This window comes from Lissotriton vulgaris, chromosome 11 (genome assembly GCF_964263255.1).
Source record: "Lissotriton vulgaris chromosome 11, aLisVul1.2, whole genome shotgun sequence".
NCBI classification, from domain to species: Eukaryota; Metazoa; Chordata; class Amphibia; order Caudata; family Salamandridae; genus Lissotriton; species Lissotriton vulgaris.
In genome coordinates this window covers 1,041,285,024-1,041,300,510 of record NC_141699.1, presented here as the reverse complement: position 1 = coordinate 1,041,300,510, position 15,487 = coordinate 1,041,285,024, and the positions used below count along the sequence as shown (strand labels likewise).

Here is a 15,487-nt window from a genome sequence, read left to right as displayed (position 1 = left end):
ATTGGATACAGCACATACCAGAAACCAAACCTTAGTTTAATTAACCCCACTTCTTCTAAATACAGGATATAATCAGGGAAGGTAAAAAACAATACAATATAGTGCAAAGGAGGAATTAAGTGATATGGAACTGTCTGATATAGTACTTTACAGATATCATGTTCAAACATATCCCCGAAATTAAGCACTATTGGCCATACAATTCAAAATAAATCAAATGTGTACATAATTGTAAATAGAAGATCTTAATATCGGTTATAATTTGGAATTTTGTACATGTACTTATCATAAATTGATTTGGCCAAGCATTGGAAACATTGGAAACAATGAGTTAGAAATCAACTATCCCTGATACAAGAATGTCACTTTACAGGAAAGAGTGAAAAAATGCAATTAGTTTAAGTTTAAAAACTTTATTGTATGATTTACACTGTATATAGTAACGGGTGGGAAAATGAGTATCATGACTAGACAACCATATCATTGTAAATACTTTATTTTGTTTTGAGATGGCCTGTTTAAAATGAGTACTTCACGATAATTGAAAAATACAAAATGGCCACGAGTATGAGCTGGCCAAAAATACACTGTGCAGGGTTGAAGGTCTAGATGACCATGGAAAGGGAAGAGGGTACTTACACATAGCACTATATTTAAATCAGGTCTAGACTTAGGGACTCTATGGTCCAGTTGAAGGCAAGGAGCCGAAACGCGTAGACCGTCCATTTTTTTAATGCACTTTTGTTTTGCACATGGTGTGTAAATAAAATAAGTGAGAAGCTACCTGTTGCTGTGCCGTGTCTTCGTCTGCAGGAATTGTGGGGAGAAGAAGTGGATGCAAAAAAAAATATATATATGTATATATATATATATATATATTTATAATGTGGTTCCTACCAGTGCACACAGCAGCGGGTGCAGACGTGTGGCCGAACCGATGGCCTTGGATTATTGTCAACAAAGTAGGTACATCACACTCAGGAATCTTTTACATTGATTTTTATTCTTTACACAGAACCAGTCTGTCTCACCGATGCGTTTCGGCCTCACACGGCCTTGCTCACGTGTGCATGAGAGTTAGTTGCTCAGATAAAATATGTAATTCATGAAAAATAAAGAGGGATGTGGCTGCATGCCGGAAATGGGGAACTTGTAGATAGCGAAGTTCAAAGTAAAAAAAAAAGAAATTAATTTTTTCAACTGAGAATTAGTTCCTGTATTAGGAAAACTATGAACACATCCAAAATCGGTCCCTTATGTTTGCCTCTGTTAAAATTCCCAAAGTTGGTCAAGTTTAAACAGAAGTTTTTGTGAATCATCAAAGCTCTTCTGAAGTGTTCCCCGGTAGGTGTCAACCACTGGCTGTATTGCCTGTCTTTGGGCACTCCTCTTGAAAGCACATTTTCTGGTGCTCAAGTTTCTCAAGCATGGTCTACATTGCATCGACACACAGCTAATTCTCAAGCAATTACACCCCTGGGTTCTTTTGTGTGAAAACAATTGTACTTGTGTGAATTACACAACTGTAATGTACATGAGAACTTTCTGGGATCACCTTTTCTATTTGTGAATCAATCGCTTAAAGTTTTTCATGTACTGCGAGAACACCTTCTTTGTCACCCCTCATTTCCCCTTGATGTACACATCATTCAATGTGTGGAGCAACATTATGCCAGTCATGTGAAGCTCTCCCCTCTGATCCCAGATATTGTGAACTGAAGTTTGAGAGGTTCCCCTCTGCATTGATCAAGAACAATATTTCTAAAAGGCAATTTATAAATCTTCATGAAAATAGAAGTACTGAGGTTGAACCTCAGGAGTCCCATAATAAAGACAATGCATTTGTGCTACTTTATAACCACAAAACATTTCTATAAGAAATGCAATTACCAAATTCACGGTAGGAGGTTCAAGTGTACAGAGACATATCAGTAATGTGGAAATTGGCTTCTTTCTGTGCTGAATGAAAACCTGTCTTAATTATTAACATTATTATCAGTACACTGGATAGGGGTTTCCAAAGCTTTTATTAAGCAAGCTATGGCTCACTTACATAAGGGTTACTTTATTAACCATAGTTTGCTTCATTTCCGGCTTTTTAGATCTATACACTCGCTCAGTTTTGTACAACAAATTGTCAATCTTTCCTTCTGAGTTCTATTTGGTCCTGTAAACGAATGTGTCATTTTTCTCAAAATGTTACTTTAAAACACTTTCCCTTCCAGCTTTAAAACTGGATGGTTGCAGGACAACTTTTTTAGTCAAAATAACTTAAGAGAACCCAACGTCTGTGAACAACAGGTAGGAATAGTAGCAGTCACGAGAATTACAGGACGTTTGCGAGGGAAACCTTTGTTATGTTGCACACCCCCAATTCTTACTCAGGCACAAAATAACAGTGTGTTGCATTTTGTCAGCTACAGATATTTAACTACGGCTCATTCAACAAGCAGTGGCCAAGCAGTGAAAAGTCCTGCAGAAAACATGCCTTGTGCAATGCCAACTGAATGCCTCTATCGGTTGAGTGTCTAAGGAGTGTAATGCTAGATGTTTGTGGAGGGTGATACAACCAACTTAAGTGAAGTTAAACACATTCTTAGAGTGTAAAATGGTTACAGGATCGGTGCTCCTATTGAAGTCTATAAAAAGATCAGGAAAATTGAGGTGGTGAAAATAAATCAAGGCGGACAGTGCCCTACAAATGAAATTAGAGGTGTGACAGTAGTTTAGTTCATGTGGAGCATAAACACAGTGGCGGCCCATTCAGGTAAGAGCGATGGGGCCGGGTGGGGAATGATTTCGACAGACGACAACGAGGGAAAATGTATTATTTATTTTATTTCCCTTTTGTGGTCATCTGTTGAATCCCCCCTCAACACGGCCCGCCGCTCTTACCTGCCCGGGACGCGGCTGCATAAACATGTAACCCATTCAACTAAGAATTCTCAGGAGTAAAACAACTGCATTCAAGGAAAGTGGGAGACACTCTGTATGTTGTCAACCAGCTTGAAGAGGAAACAAGCCCAAATTACTTCCATACTTACCCATTTCAAAATGGCAAAAACGGTGACATGATTTGAATGGAAAATAGTCCAAATATGATAGAATCCTACAAGCTTGTAGCTCTTTATGAATGAAATCCGACAACTGTCACTAAAGTGTAGACAAATGGATAATATTTAATGTAACATGGTTCATTGAGGCATAGAGACACAATGCCCTATTACAGGACAAATTATTGTTGTATAACATCTTTTTATTAAGGTTACAGCAATCTAGTCATATGGAAATACACTGCAGTAATCGTATGCATCGTTCGCAATGAAAAGGCATTGCAGTCACATTCCCAACAATACCAACAGCAGACTTCTGATACACACCCATCCTGGGTACAACCGGAACATTTCATCCAGGAATGGAGACTTCAGTAGACATTGTAATTGTCACGTTGCAAGGACTACCCCTGTAAACATTCCATTTGCCCCAGACCCTCACCCATTTCCTTGAGCAGCCCCTGCTTATATAAACCACCTTCTCTGCCACCATACACCAGTCCATGTCCCTTTTCCAGTCTCTGAGAAGCGGTGTGGATCCTGCCCCCCCCCCCATAAACAAACAAGCTATATTACTTTTAGCAACAATCGTACCCAAAGACTTCCAAATTTGTTCAGTACGAACCAGGTCGGTAGCATCCCACACATTAAGAAGGCACCATTAAAGCTGAGAGTGGCAAATCACTACCACATACATCACCCATGAATGCTATTACAGATACCCAAAAGGTCTGGATCGCCAGACAATCACAGATGATGTGAATAAAGGAACACTCTTGGTCCACATGGCCTACGACAAAACAGATCCAACCCCCTGTCCATTTTTACCATCGCATTGCAAGACAGGTAAGATCCCGGAAGTATTTTAAGCTGCACCAGACTGAAGCGTGCCCTAATGGCCACCTTCCTAGGTGAGGCCAGAGCCTCTGGCCAGTAGGACTAATTATTGTTTTAAAAAATTACAATTCTCAAATAACCCATAATGTTAAATGCATAATGTGACCTGAGGTAGGAAGGTAGGAAGGAATTAAATGCCAAAGAAAAACCTCAGGAGGTAATGTATTTTATAAACCGGCTAAGTAAAAGTCATCTAGAGCCAAGAGACCTTTGGTGAACGTGTGCTCTACAAATTTACTTTAACATACCATAACATAACATAAAATAACATAACACAACACAACATAACATAATCATTAAAGTTTAGCTTAATTTCTGTCATAACCAAGCTTACCTACACAAGATACATGCCAAAAGAATTCTCAGCTGCCTCCTGAATAACGTGCTTAGGTGTTAGCCTACAGGAAACATAGGATGCGCTGGTGTGGCAGGATGCCGGGAGGGTAAAGCAACTAGGACATATTTGTTACAAGGTGACCGTAAACACTAGTATGGCCCACTGTGGAAACTACCTGCCTCTAAGTGCCTTCTGTGACTCAGTTATGAGCCATGTGCAGTAATGCAAACTGTGATTCTCATTGGTAAAACTCTTTAGATGTTTAGTTCCCCCTTAAAGGCCCTGTGTCTTGTTTCCAGGAGAAGCCCTTTGGACTGACACTGGCATTGGCACTGGATGGCATCACATGAAGGACCCAAAACTCTCATGCAAAATGGTTAGCCCATCAACTCTTTTGGTCCAATGCCATGTTTTATTCGCAATGTCAATGCTCCCATCGTCTGAGATCAATACAGTTACTCAGCCGACTGCTATCTTTCTGAAAACCCTCACTCTCTTCCATCCCTGCTCTTATGTCCAGCTACTGAGTGTTCTTAGCACCTATGCTGCAGGGTGGCAAGGTCAAAGAAGCACCTCTGCACTCTGAGTACCACCTCACCAAATATACTTTAAGCCATTCTCAGCAGCCACACATCAGCATCCAAGAGTTCAATGCAGGCCCCTCAAGCCCCCACCTCTTCAAGGGGCCCACATTGAGCCCCAGGTCAATGAATATCTGTGAGATGTGGGAGACTCAGGGGCCCAAACAAAGCAACAAAACCTGTCACTGGTCTATCATTCAACATGGGTGAAAAAGTTAGCAAGCTCAGTGTCTACCCGTGATGTGTATGCAAAATGGAGGAAATGAATCCCAACAGCCCACCCAATGGCAGAGCATCATCATCTGGGATTACTGAAGAGATGGTCTGGCTAAGGAGCCACACACCTGTTGGTATTGTGTGCTTCTCCAAACCAAGGGAACCACCAGTGATGAATCGTACCAAAGTAAATGTGTTTGTAATGGTGTTGGATGTAGATTGCAGTGTAGAACGAGAAATGTGAAGATAAATCAAAAGTGCAATATAAAATTGGCTACCATGATATAAGGGAGAATTTTATTGGGGAGATATCATGGTGTCAATGTTAAAAACTGAGTGTAAGACAGTTCGAAATAATAACTGTCAACTAGAGATGGTACTCGGTCAACATGTTTCAGCCTTTGTAGGGACAATAACCTACCGGCTTTCATCAGGACCTAGAGAACACTACTGCAATAAGGCAAAAACAAACCAATGTGAAAAATGAATTAACACATACCAATGATACCAAACATCCTACCGTACGCAGAGTTTCCCATACAGAGGATGTATGTTCACAAATAATAAAGGATTTTTTCCCCAAAATTCTCGGGAGAAAGCCTCGCCTCTCCTGGCCACTGCTCAGGGATGGAGGACCCGCTCTGTCCGTCGGTACCCCTCGACTGATCCTGAGCCGAGGGGGGAGGTCATTTTTTTGCACAGGGATATCATTTTGTGTTATGCCACTGTTAACATCACACGTAGGGTAATGCTCCATCCCCAGTTATGATGTTGTAAATAGTGTAGCTGCCCCATCAGTGTAGCTGCCCCATCAACCAAACCCACTGGACCCGTTGTGGTATATCCCTCTTCTCCTTATGTGACTAATGGAACCTCTAAAGAAAGGAACTTTAGAATGTTAAGACGCACTAACAGTTGGAATGTTAAAAACAAAGCTAACGGCTTGACTCTCTCTCAGTTGTGGTTGGGTGTTTCCGATAAAGCTTGTGTAAACCTCGTCTGCACCTTTGTGGTGCTTTCCTCCTTTCCCACACTGGCTACGAGGATGGAATGGGGGGGGAAGACACCCTAACACACTGTGACATGACTACTTTCATGCAGCTGGGTAGTAGTGAGGTACAGTGACTTTCACCACTAACCTTGTTTGAACTTATTTGTGCCATGGGGGTGGGGGCGGACCTGCATCAGCCGGCAACGGGAGACATCGTTTGCCATGCATCCATTTGAACGTGGTCCTATTACATCATTGTTTTCACTATGCAAGTCGTTACACCGACTTGCACTGGAGGGCGTTGTTGACTAAGGAATAGTGTAAATTACTGTTTCCAACACCTTCCCTACTGTATGTAGACTGGAGTTGGAATAGTAATTCACACTATTCCTAATTCCAGCACCCCTCCAGCGCAAGTCGATGTAACGACTTGCGTTGTGAAAACCGCGATCTAACAGACTGCGTTGAAGTGGCCCTCATTGTATCGTCATACATCCGCCGGCAACCTGCATATTCCGTCTGTGAATACCAAGCTCCTGGGCTCAGTTATTGCTTGGGGAATCCGAGGAGGCTTGGTGTTGTTTCCCCGGGCAGAGTTTGGTTTGCCTGGACACTTCTTGTATGAAGGAAACACAATGATTAATTTTCCCCTTGCTATTTCTTTACATGCGCTGCTTCTCTCCGCAGAGAGCAGCATAGAGTGAGGCGACCTGGGTTTGGGTGTCCGGAGTTTCTAGCACGAATGTGTAGGCCTGCGCTGCCTTGGGCTCCCCTCACTGCATTGACAAGCTGAAGGAGAAGGAAAGCAGCTGTGCAGCCTTGATGTGGTGTTTGGTTGTTTTTGACACACACTTACACGGTTACCACCAGTTCTCTCCTGCTTTTAATAAATATTTTGGGAGACTCACCTACATCTCGCCTCCAGTACTCCATTTCCTGCTCTGGACTAGTGGTGAGTAATCTCTACAGAAGAGAGTGTTCTGAGAGAACATTGTGGTGTGGGCCATCAACAGGAACAATGTTAGAAGTCTTCATAGTACAAGTATACCAGTGAAGGTGTTTTACTAAAAGCAACGCCTCTGTACAAAGACGTGTACTACCCCAGCATCAGGAAGTGATCTGCACAGTTATTGTGGATCACTTTTACTGGGAGATTTTCTGTGGTTTCAACAGTAAGTAGTTGAATTATGTTTTCGGGTTATCTTTTCTGCATTCTTGTTCCACCTCCGCCTATAAAGTAAGTCTTAATACAGAGTATCACTCAGCAACCCTTTTTTATGGTGAACCCTGGTGACCCACCAATGATTTGGAGTAAGTGGAAAAAGATGTTTAGCAACTATGTCACAGCCTGTGGTCCAAATCTTGGTATTGAAAGAAAAGTAGCACACCTGCTACATTGTTTGGGGCCTGAAGGGCAGGAGATATTGGAACACTTACCAGAATTAAGTGACAATAACTCTAGAGCTCTAAATGCTTTTGAAATATGTATAATGAAATTAGATAACCACTTTTTTTTTACCACGAATAAGTACCATTTTAGGGAGATATCATTTTGGTGAAAAAGTTCAGAAGGATGGAGAAACTATTGAGGACATTATTTTGGCCCTAAGGAAATTGGCTGCCACGTGCAAAGTTGGTGCTTCGCTAGACGAACGCCTACGCAACCAATGTTTGTTAATGTGCAATATTTATAGAATTAGAGATGAACTATAGCTTGACGAGGATCCCCCTTGAAATTAGGTCCTTATTATGTCCAAGCATGGCACATATGTTAGTGAGTGTGAAAGAGTTAAGCGAAGAAGGAAAAGGTAAGGCAAGTGATGAAATGGGTGCGGTGAATGTAGTAAAGGAAAAAAAAGAGATCTCCACAAAGCAAATGAGCAAACTTTCAAAGGGCAATGTTCTAGGTGTGATATGTTCGGTCACATGGCTAAATGGGAAAAGTGTCCTGGTTGGAAAGCCACATGAACTGGGTGTGGTAAGAAAAATGCTGTAAAAGCCAGAAAACTGTAAAGAGGAACAAGAGTGAGAAATTGTTGGAAGTATGTGAGGACATTGAACTACAGATGAGCACTTCACATTTTAGAAATCCCAAAGATGTGATTAAAATTGATGATGTGGATGTTGAAGCAATGTTACTCTAGGTGACTATAATATCTGAAAAAAATCTTTAAAGAAGGATTTGGGAACAGTGTCCTATTGAATGATATTGCCATACGGCCTGGTGGGTATGGGAGACAACCCATCAATATGAAAGGGTATTTCCAGGGAAAGATCAAATACAGAGGCCAAGGCGCTCAATCAAAAGTGCATGTCTCTGCTACGGAAGACACCATCCGAGGTTGGCCCATTCAAAAGGATTTAGGTGTATATTTAGACCCTAATTAATGCCTTCATATTTAAGTACCATCTGTTCAGGAGTACATAGATTATGTAAGCAAATTCCCTGCTGTTATGTTATGTTATGTTATCCCGGGTTTTATAAAGCGCACAGCTACTCTACTGAGTGTCCCGGCGCTGAGTGAGTATGACTGAACTAGACAGGAAGAGAACCAAGTGTACCGTGGGCAAAGTATTACATTATTGCTGAAACAGCCATGTTTTCAGGGCTTTTCTGAAAGGAAGCAGATCGTGGAGGAGTCTCACAGGAAGTGGCAGATCATTCCATAGCTTAGCGGCTTTCAGCCGAAAAGAGCGGCCTCCAATACAAGAGTATTTCACCACCAGAGTGCATGCTAAAGCCAATGCGGCAGAGCGAAGAGAGAGCTGAGGATGATAAAATTGCACTCTCTTCCTCAAGTAAGGGGCACCGTACCCATGTAAAGCCTTAAAAGCAAGCACCAGGGCCTTGAACTGTATCCGCTTCCGAACCGGAAGCCAGTGGAGAGAGTTCAGATGAGCAGACATTCGGGTCCTGGGGCCCAGAGAAAGAATAGCTCTGGTCACCATGTTTTGCACTACTTGGAGGCGGGTGAGTAAATACTCTAGAAGCCCCAGATAAAGGATGTTAACATAGTCCAGCCTGGATCCAATCAAGGCCTGGACCACAGTTTTCCTGCAGGGGAGCAACGTCTTTTGTGAGGTGAGGGTGCCTCTAATTGTATCTCTACAAAATAAAATGAAATGTTGACGCTATCCTAGAAGTCTCCAAAGTCAGGCAATTACCTGTGAATATACTGGATGCAGTTAAAGATGAGTTAGAAAAGTTATGTGACCCAGATGCGACAGAACCAGTTAAAGCAAAGAAATGGCTGGCACCCATAGTAAGGCTGACAACAAAATAAGGTTTTATGTGGACCTGAGGACCCTTAATAGAGAGGTGATAGTCGACAGATTTTCCTTGCCCACCAATTCAGAAATGTTCACAGCACTTGCTAGGACCAGGGTCTTCTCAACTCTGGATTGAGCCTTGGCATATTATCAAGTCTGATTGCACCCCGACTCACAAGATTCAACTGCCTTCATTACACCCTTAGGGGAGTACAAATTCAAATACATGCCCTTTGGGTTGGTGTTGGCAGCATCCGTATTTCAGAGAGCCATGACTCCTATGCTAAGTTTCATACCTGGGGGCATCAATAAAGCAGAACATGCTGAAAGAGTTAATCTTGTGTTAGGAAAGTTTAAAGAGTATGGATTGACTGTAAAGGCTGAACATGTTTAATTTGGATGTGAGGAAATGACATACTTAGGGCACAAGGTCAGTGATAGTGGAATAGAACCAAAAGAAGAGTTGGTGGATTCTATTGTAAAGTTAGCCACTCGCAAGAATAAGAAGGAGCACAAATCCCTTCTTGGGATGAATTCTGTAGTAAACGTGTGAAAGGTTTTGCAAGTAGGTATATTTAGATGAAGGCACTGTTGAAAGCTAGAGCAGACTTCGTACAGGATACAACGTGTGAAGAGGAGTTTCTGGATATCAGTCTGAGACATTCCCCCAAGTTAAGTTCATTTGCTCCAGGAAGAAATGTTAAAACAACCACAGATGCAAGCACAAAATGTCTAGGAGCAGTTTTGCCACAAGAGGCTGCAGAAGGAGAGGAAACCATTGCTTCTGCATTCAGATCATTACAGGGTGCTGTAGGATAATATTCTGTGATACAGAAGGAAGCCGTAGCTGTATTCTGAGCAATTAAAAAGTTCAGGAATTTCATTTGGGGCAGCGCATATAAGGTTACGACTGACCATAAGCCTCTGAAGGAAATGTTTGAAAAGAAAGGTCTGGATTCCATCTCCAGTCTTATCAGGAGATGGATTGTCAACTTACAAAAACTCACTTTCTCTGTAGATTATATTCCAGTGATTAGGAACACAGCAGCTGACTGTTTGTCTAGGTTGGTAGATTGTGAAACGTGTGAAAATAATGATGTAGAGTCAAAGAAAGAGGAGGAAACTGTTGCAACTAGTGTTTGTGAAGTAACAGATGCAGTGAACACTGAAAATGAATGGAGAAAGGAGTTGGAGGGTGATGAAACTCTAGCCAAGGTGGGACAGCCTATTATTAATGGATGGACCCATCACAATAAGAACTGGAATGAGACCAAACCATACTGATGTGTCATGGATGAATTATCTGAAATCGAGGGATGCTTATTTAGAGGCACCAAGCTGATTCCCCCTGAGAAAATATGAGTGAGAAACTCATTGATAAGGCTCATGAAGGTCACTTGGTGTCTCTAAGACTAAGAGAGGCTGAGATCAGATAGCAGGTAGCCAGGTATGGACATGAAAATAGAGCGGCTAGTCAGAGATTGAGTAATGCGCAATAAAGGTGATAAAACCCTAGTCACTAAGAAACTGCACGTTCATAAACTTCTAAAAAAGCTATGGGATGATCTTGCCATTGATATTGTGGGTCCCTTGACTGAATAGGTAACCACCAATACATTGTGGTTTTAATCAATCTATACTCTAGGGGCTAGATGTAGGTAAATAGAATTTACCGATTCGTAAATACCGAATTCAGTAAAAGGGGGAAAACATTGAAGGTTGGCAAGGTGTCACTTTGACACCCTGTTGCACCCCTCAACTGTGTATGGGTGCACATGTTGGCATGTATGTCTGCAACATGGCACTGAAGCAATTTGCATTAAATTGCTTTTTGTTTTTTTTTCGTTATTTACCACCAACTTGTAGTTGGTGGTAAATAACGAACCCTAACATGGGACTCATTTAAGTGCTCCCTACATTAGGAATTCGGTAATTTACAGAATCGGTATTTAAAAAATCGGTAATTTACTGATTCCTTAAATTACCGATTCAGTAAATTACAGAATCCATAATTTCTGCCCCTACACAAAAAAAGCCTATTGCCGGTCGGTAATGGCCGAAATTCGTTAATTTCGGCCGTTACCAACCGGTAATGGGCCACCTACATCTGACCCTAGGTGACCTGAATAAGAATTGTTTCTGACATCAGTTTGAAGAGCATCATTAAAATCTTAACAAGAATCTTCTCAAGGGAAAGCTTGTCATCCACAATTGTGTCTGATAATGGGGCCAAATTGTGTTCAAAGAAATGCAAGAATTTCTTGAAAGCAATGGTATCAAACATCTCCGATCTGCACATTACCACCCAGAGTCTAATGAGGCAGTGGAATGGTTTAACAAAACTTTAAAGGAAGGAATACAGCTTGCTAAAGCTAACAATGTGTGTTGGGAAAAAGAAGTGTTTAGAAGGGTGGACGTTTTCCAACCTACACCTCATCAAACCACATATAGAACTCATTTTGACCTACTGAGGGGTAGGAAGCCAAATTCAATACTAGTCCTAGCCTGTATGAGGTGGTAAAAGGGCTGGACTGATGTTCACACTAAGCAACCTTGGAGATAGCAAAATACTCCACGACTTGAGGAAAAAGAAATATGACCCAGACTTTCACACCAAGGCGACTGAATTGAAGGTAGGTGATTGGGTAAATATCAGATGTCTTGTGGGGGAGTGACAAATGGTGGAAGTTTTCAAAAGCTCTGAGAGTGATCACGTCATTTCACAATGCAGTAAAAACTGAAGATGGGAAGATATGGAGCTTGGGGAGAGTAGCAAAAATGTGATCATCCAGTAGGGTAACCTAAATTGTAACAGTGAGTTTGAGAAGATAAATGACATCAAGGAGCTCAGTGGGAGAACTGCAGTGTTTTTCTTTGATTGAAACCCCGTACAGGGAGAGAACAGGTCAAGTTAAGCTGCCAGGGTACTTGAGGGACTTCAGAGCGTTTTTTCATAGCAGCACTCCCAACATGTTAACTCATATGTTTCCACTGTATCAATTCATTCATCTCTTTTCCTTAGAAGCATATAGCTCTTCATTTTCATTGGATACATATTTTACCATGTTGTGTTTACATAAGCTAATTCTAGTCCTTCTAGCTCTTATATCTAGACAATAAATTGTGTTCAGTTGTCTTTAGCCCTGTTGTAATTATTATTATATATGTATTTGTATTCATTTTTTCCCTTCCCCTTTCGTCTGCTTAGGTTTAGTGAATAAAGGGGAGGTATCTCCCTCTTCCCCATATGTGACTAATGGAGCCTTCTGAACGAAGGAACTTAAGAGGTGCTGACAGTTGAAATGTTATAAAAGAACACAATGGCTTGACTGACTCTCTCAGCTGTGGCATTTCCAATAAAGCTTCTGTATACCTCATCTGGACCTTTGCGGTACTTTCCACCTTCGCCACACCCTTCCAAGCACACAGGGCAGATGGCAATTAGTTTCACTCTCCCATTCGATACTGATAAGGCACCACAAAAATACAGCTCAGGTGTGAGCAGTCTTACATAAATTAGAATATAGCACATACAGTATTTATAGGTGTGTTACATACAGAAGGCATACCATGAGCATGCACTATATGTGGTTAAGACTGACTTTGGTAAAATGTGGCACAGAGAAAAAAAGTGCAATCGTGACATAATGGGCCATATATATGAACACATTTTCCCATAGACACAGAACGGGTAAAACCCTTTGATACATCTGGCCCAATGTGCGGTATTCGTCTTTGGAGAGGTGATATCACTTTTTTCGTAACCCACAATGGAAATAGCTAAGGAAAACAGCTTTGACCAAAATGGAATATGTTTAATTGTAAAGGCCAGAACAAGTCCGCTTGTATTGTTGACATGTAAACACCCATATGCCACTAAGCGCACATAAGCACAGTGTATGGAAGAATACGTAAGGTGCAGTCAGGAAGAATGAGCTGGCTCATGATGCTGCTAGAGGTACCCCAGGTTCTCCATCTCATTCCTGTATCGCTGTTCGGACACCTTGCTCTTGTGCAGCTTGCTCTCCAGATGCTGGCGAAACTCCGCCTCTTCAGTGGCACCAACGTTGCACATTGAACAGTAGAACTGCCCACTTGGAGTCACGCACATGGCCAGGTCACGGGGGATGTGCTGGCGGGAGCAGGGAGTCAAGTAGGGAGCTGCAGAGACAGTGAGAGTGGGAAGAACATAGTGCAAGTGAGTCAAATTCCAAACTTTCTATCAACCTGCCTGCTTATAATTTGGGATGCCCAACATTATTCACAAGGGTTAAAATCATTAAAGACTTTCAGGGTAGCTGCATTACACATTTGTAAATGAAATTAAAAGTGGCATAATTGACATAATCCAAAAATGTTAACTTTTAGGCCCTGGCCCTAAGTAAATAATTTAGTATTTGGGTGTAGGGAAAGGCAGATCTTGTGCCCACCATTTCACCGTGTCATAGCATCCAAGATGCAGGTCTCTGATGAGGCCCAAGTAGACGCGATCCAGTCTGAGGTACTTTGTATTCCTATTCAGAGGGGGTGTGGCTTGACGGTTCGGGCTGAACTGTTCTTATTGGAGCAGGACCAAGACTGATTTGCATATGGAGTGGGTCAGAGGGCAAAACACAGTGGAATGCAGCCTTGAATGATTGCCATTGGAAGTGACTTTTGAAAGCATCCCACCCATCACCTTTGTTGTTTCAATGTGGCACCTTTGTGGCACATTACCCATTACCATGACGAAGGGGCTTGAAGCGCCTGTGGTCTTCACAGCAGCACTCTACTATGGAAAACACAAATAATAAAAGGAAGGATCCATTTTTGTTGACTTTCTTTCTATAGACTAGAAGATATGAAGCACTCAGGAGTCAGATACAGCCCCCATGAATATTGTATTGTGTTTACATTCATTCAAGGGAGTAGACAGGAAAAATGAATACCAACCACTTTCATCCGCATTAGGAAAGGCTGTGAGGAGGCAAAGCAAGCAGGGCAGTTTGACCCTAGGAGGCCTTAGGGGGGATTCTCCCTCAAACGTCTTTTTGTTGATTGACAGTCACAAGTCACATCCTGTCCAAAATCAGCATTCTCACCATCATTCAGTAATGATGAAGTGGACCTCAACAATTGGCCATGGGGACCTTTCTTTTAAAGGCCTATTGTTTGTGTGTTGTTAGTGCCTTGAGCTCCACATATTTCAAAGAGTGAACCAGGGAAATGCAGGGGGCTTGCTTTGCCTCTTTTAGTGGGCAGGCCTTGTTTTAGAGCTGGATGGTTATAGACAATTTTCCTATTTATGGAGGAAGGCTAAGGCTGAAGAGGAATTCACCAGTGTTATTTTCTTCTCCATGCTGTCCCTTTGATGAAGGACATTCAACTGGTCAGTCTTTTTCACAAATAGTACTCAAGGAATCAGATAATTCTCTTTTACCATCTACTTTTAAATCAGGCCCTAGACTGCTGGACAGCAAAGCTACTGAAATTGTGCATGAGCATTATACACCCTTCCCATGCTGTTATAGACCAAGAGACCCATTACAATCTCTTGTTTTTCAACTCTGCACTAAGCCATCTACTTCTCCCGTCTTTCCTTTGTTATTTTCCTCCTCTCCACATTCCCTTTCCACCCTCCTTCCTTCAGTGTCTCTCCCTTTGACAATTTCTCATGCTTCCCCACCTTCTAACTCCAGTTATCTTTCCTCCTACCTCCTTTTTCTCTACATGTTATCCCCATCCAGATCTCATGCAAAATACCAGTAGAGGCAACTTCTGAAAGGAGAAGAGGCTGCTCTCCAGCCACACATATGTGACGCAACATCTTAGCGATGATGCAAGTTAATCTGGGTCTGGGCCAGTGGTGTCTGGCAGTGAACAGAGGTGGCGGGGGAGGGATGAAAAAAGGGGGTGAGAAAAAAGAAAAAAAACTTACTTCTTCCCTGCCGCGTTCTTTCTCCTCCGTCATTGCTTCTCTTCCTGGCGAGTCCCGGAAGCAGAAAGCACACAAGCAGAAAGCCCTAAGCCAATCACAACGCTGCTGTTAGCAACTTTGTGATTGGTCTGAGCACCATGGTTCGGCACTCAGACAGGGACGGAGAACCTGTGCATGTTCTCCACCCAGTCTGTGTATTAAAGCCTGTTGGAGAACATTCTAAGT

The 15,487-nt window shown here is 42.1% G+C and overlaps 1 protein-coding gene across 2 annotated transcripts in view; it reads right to left on the bottom strand.

The window, feature by feature from the left end:
* Positions 1–12,357: 12,357 nt before the first annotated feature.
* Positions 12,358–15,487, bottom strand: part of ZMAT3 (zinc finger matrin-type 3) — a 60,587-nt gene continuing 57,457 nt past the window's right edge. For both annotated transcript variants that reach the window (XM_086944937.1, XM_086944938.1), the window contains one exon: positions 12,358–13,506. In XM_086944937.1, the coding sequence (XP_086801063.1) occupies positions 13,298–13,506 (209 nt within the window). In that variant the 3' untranslated portion in view covers positions 12,358–13,297. The remainder of the gene's footprint in view (positions 13,507–15,487) is intronic.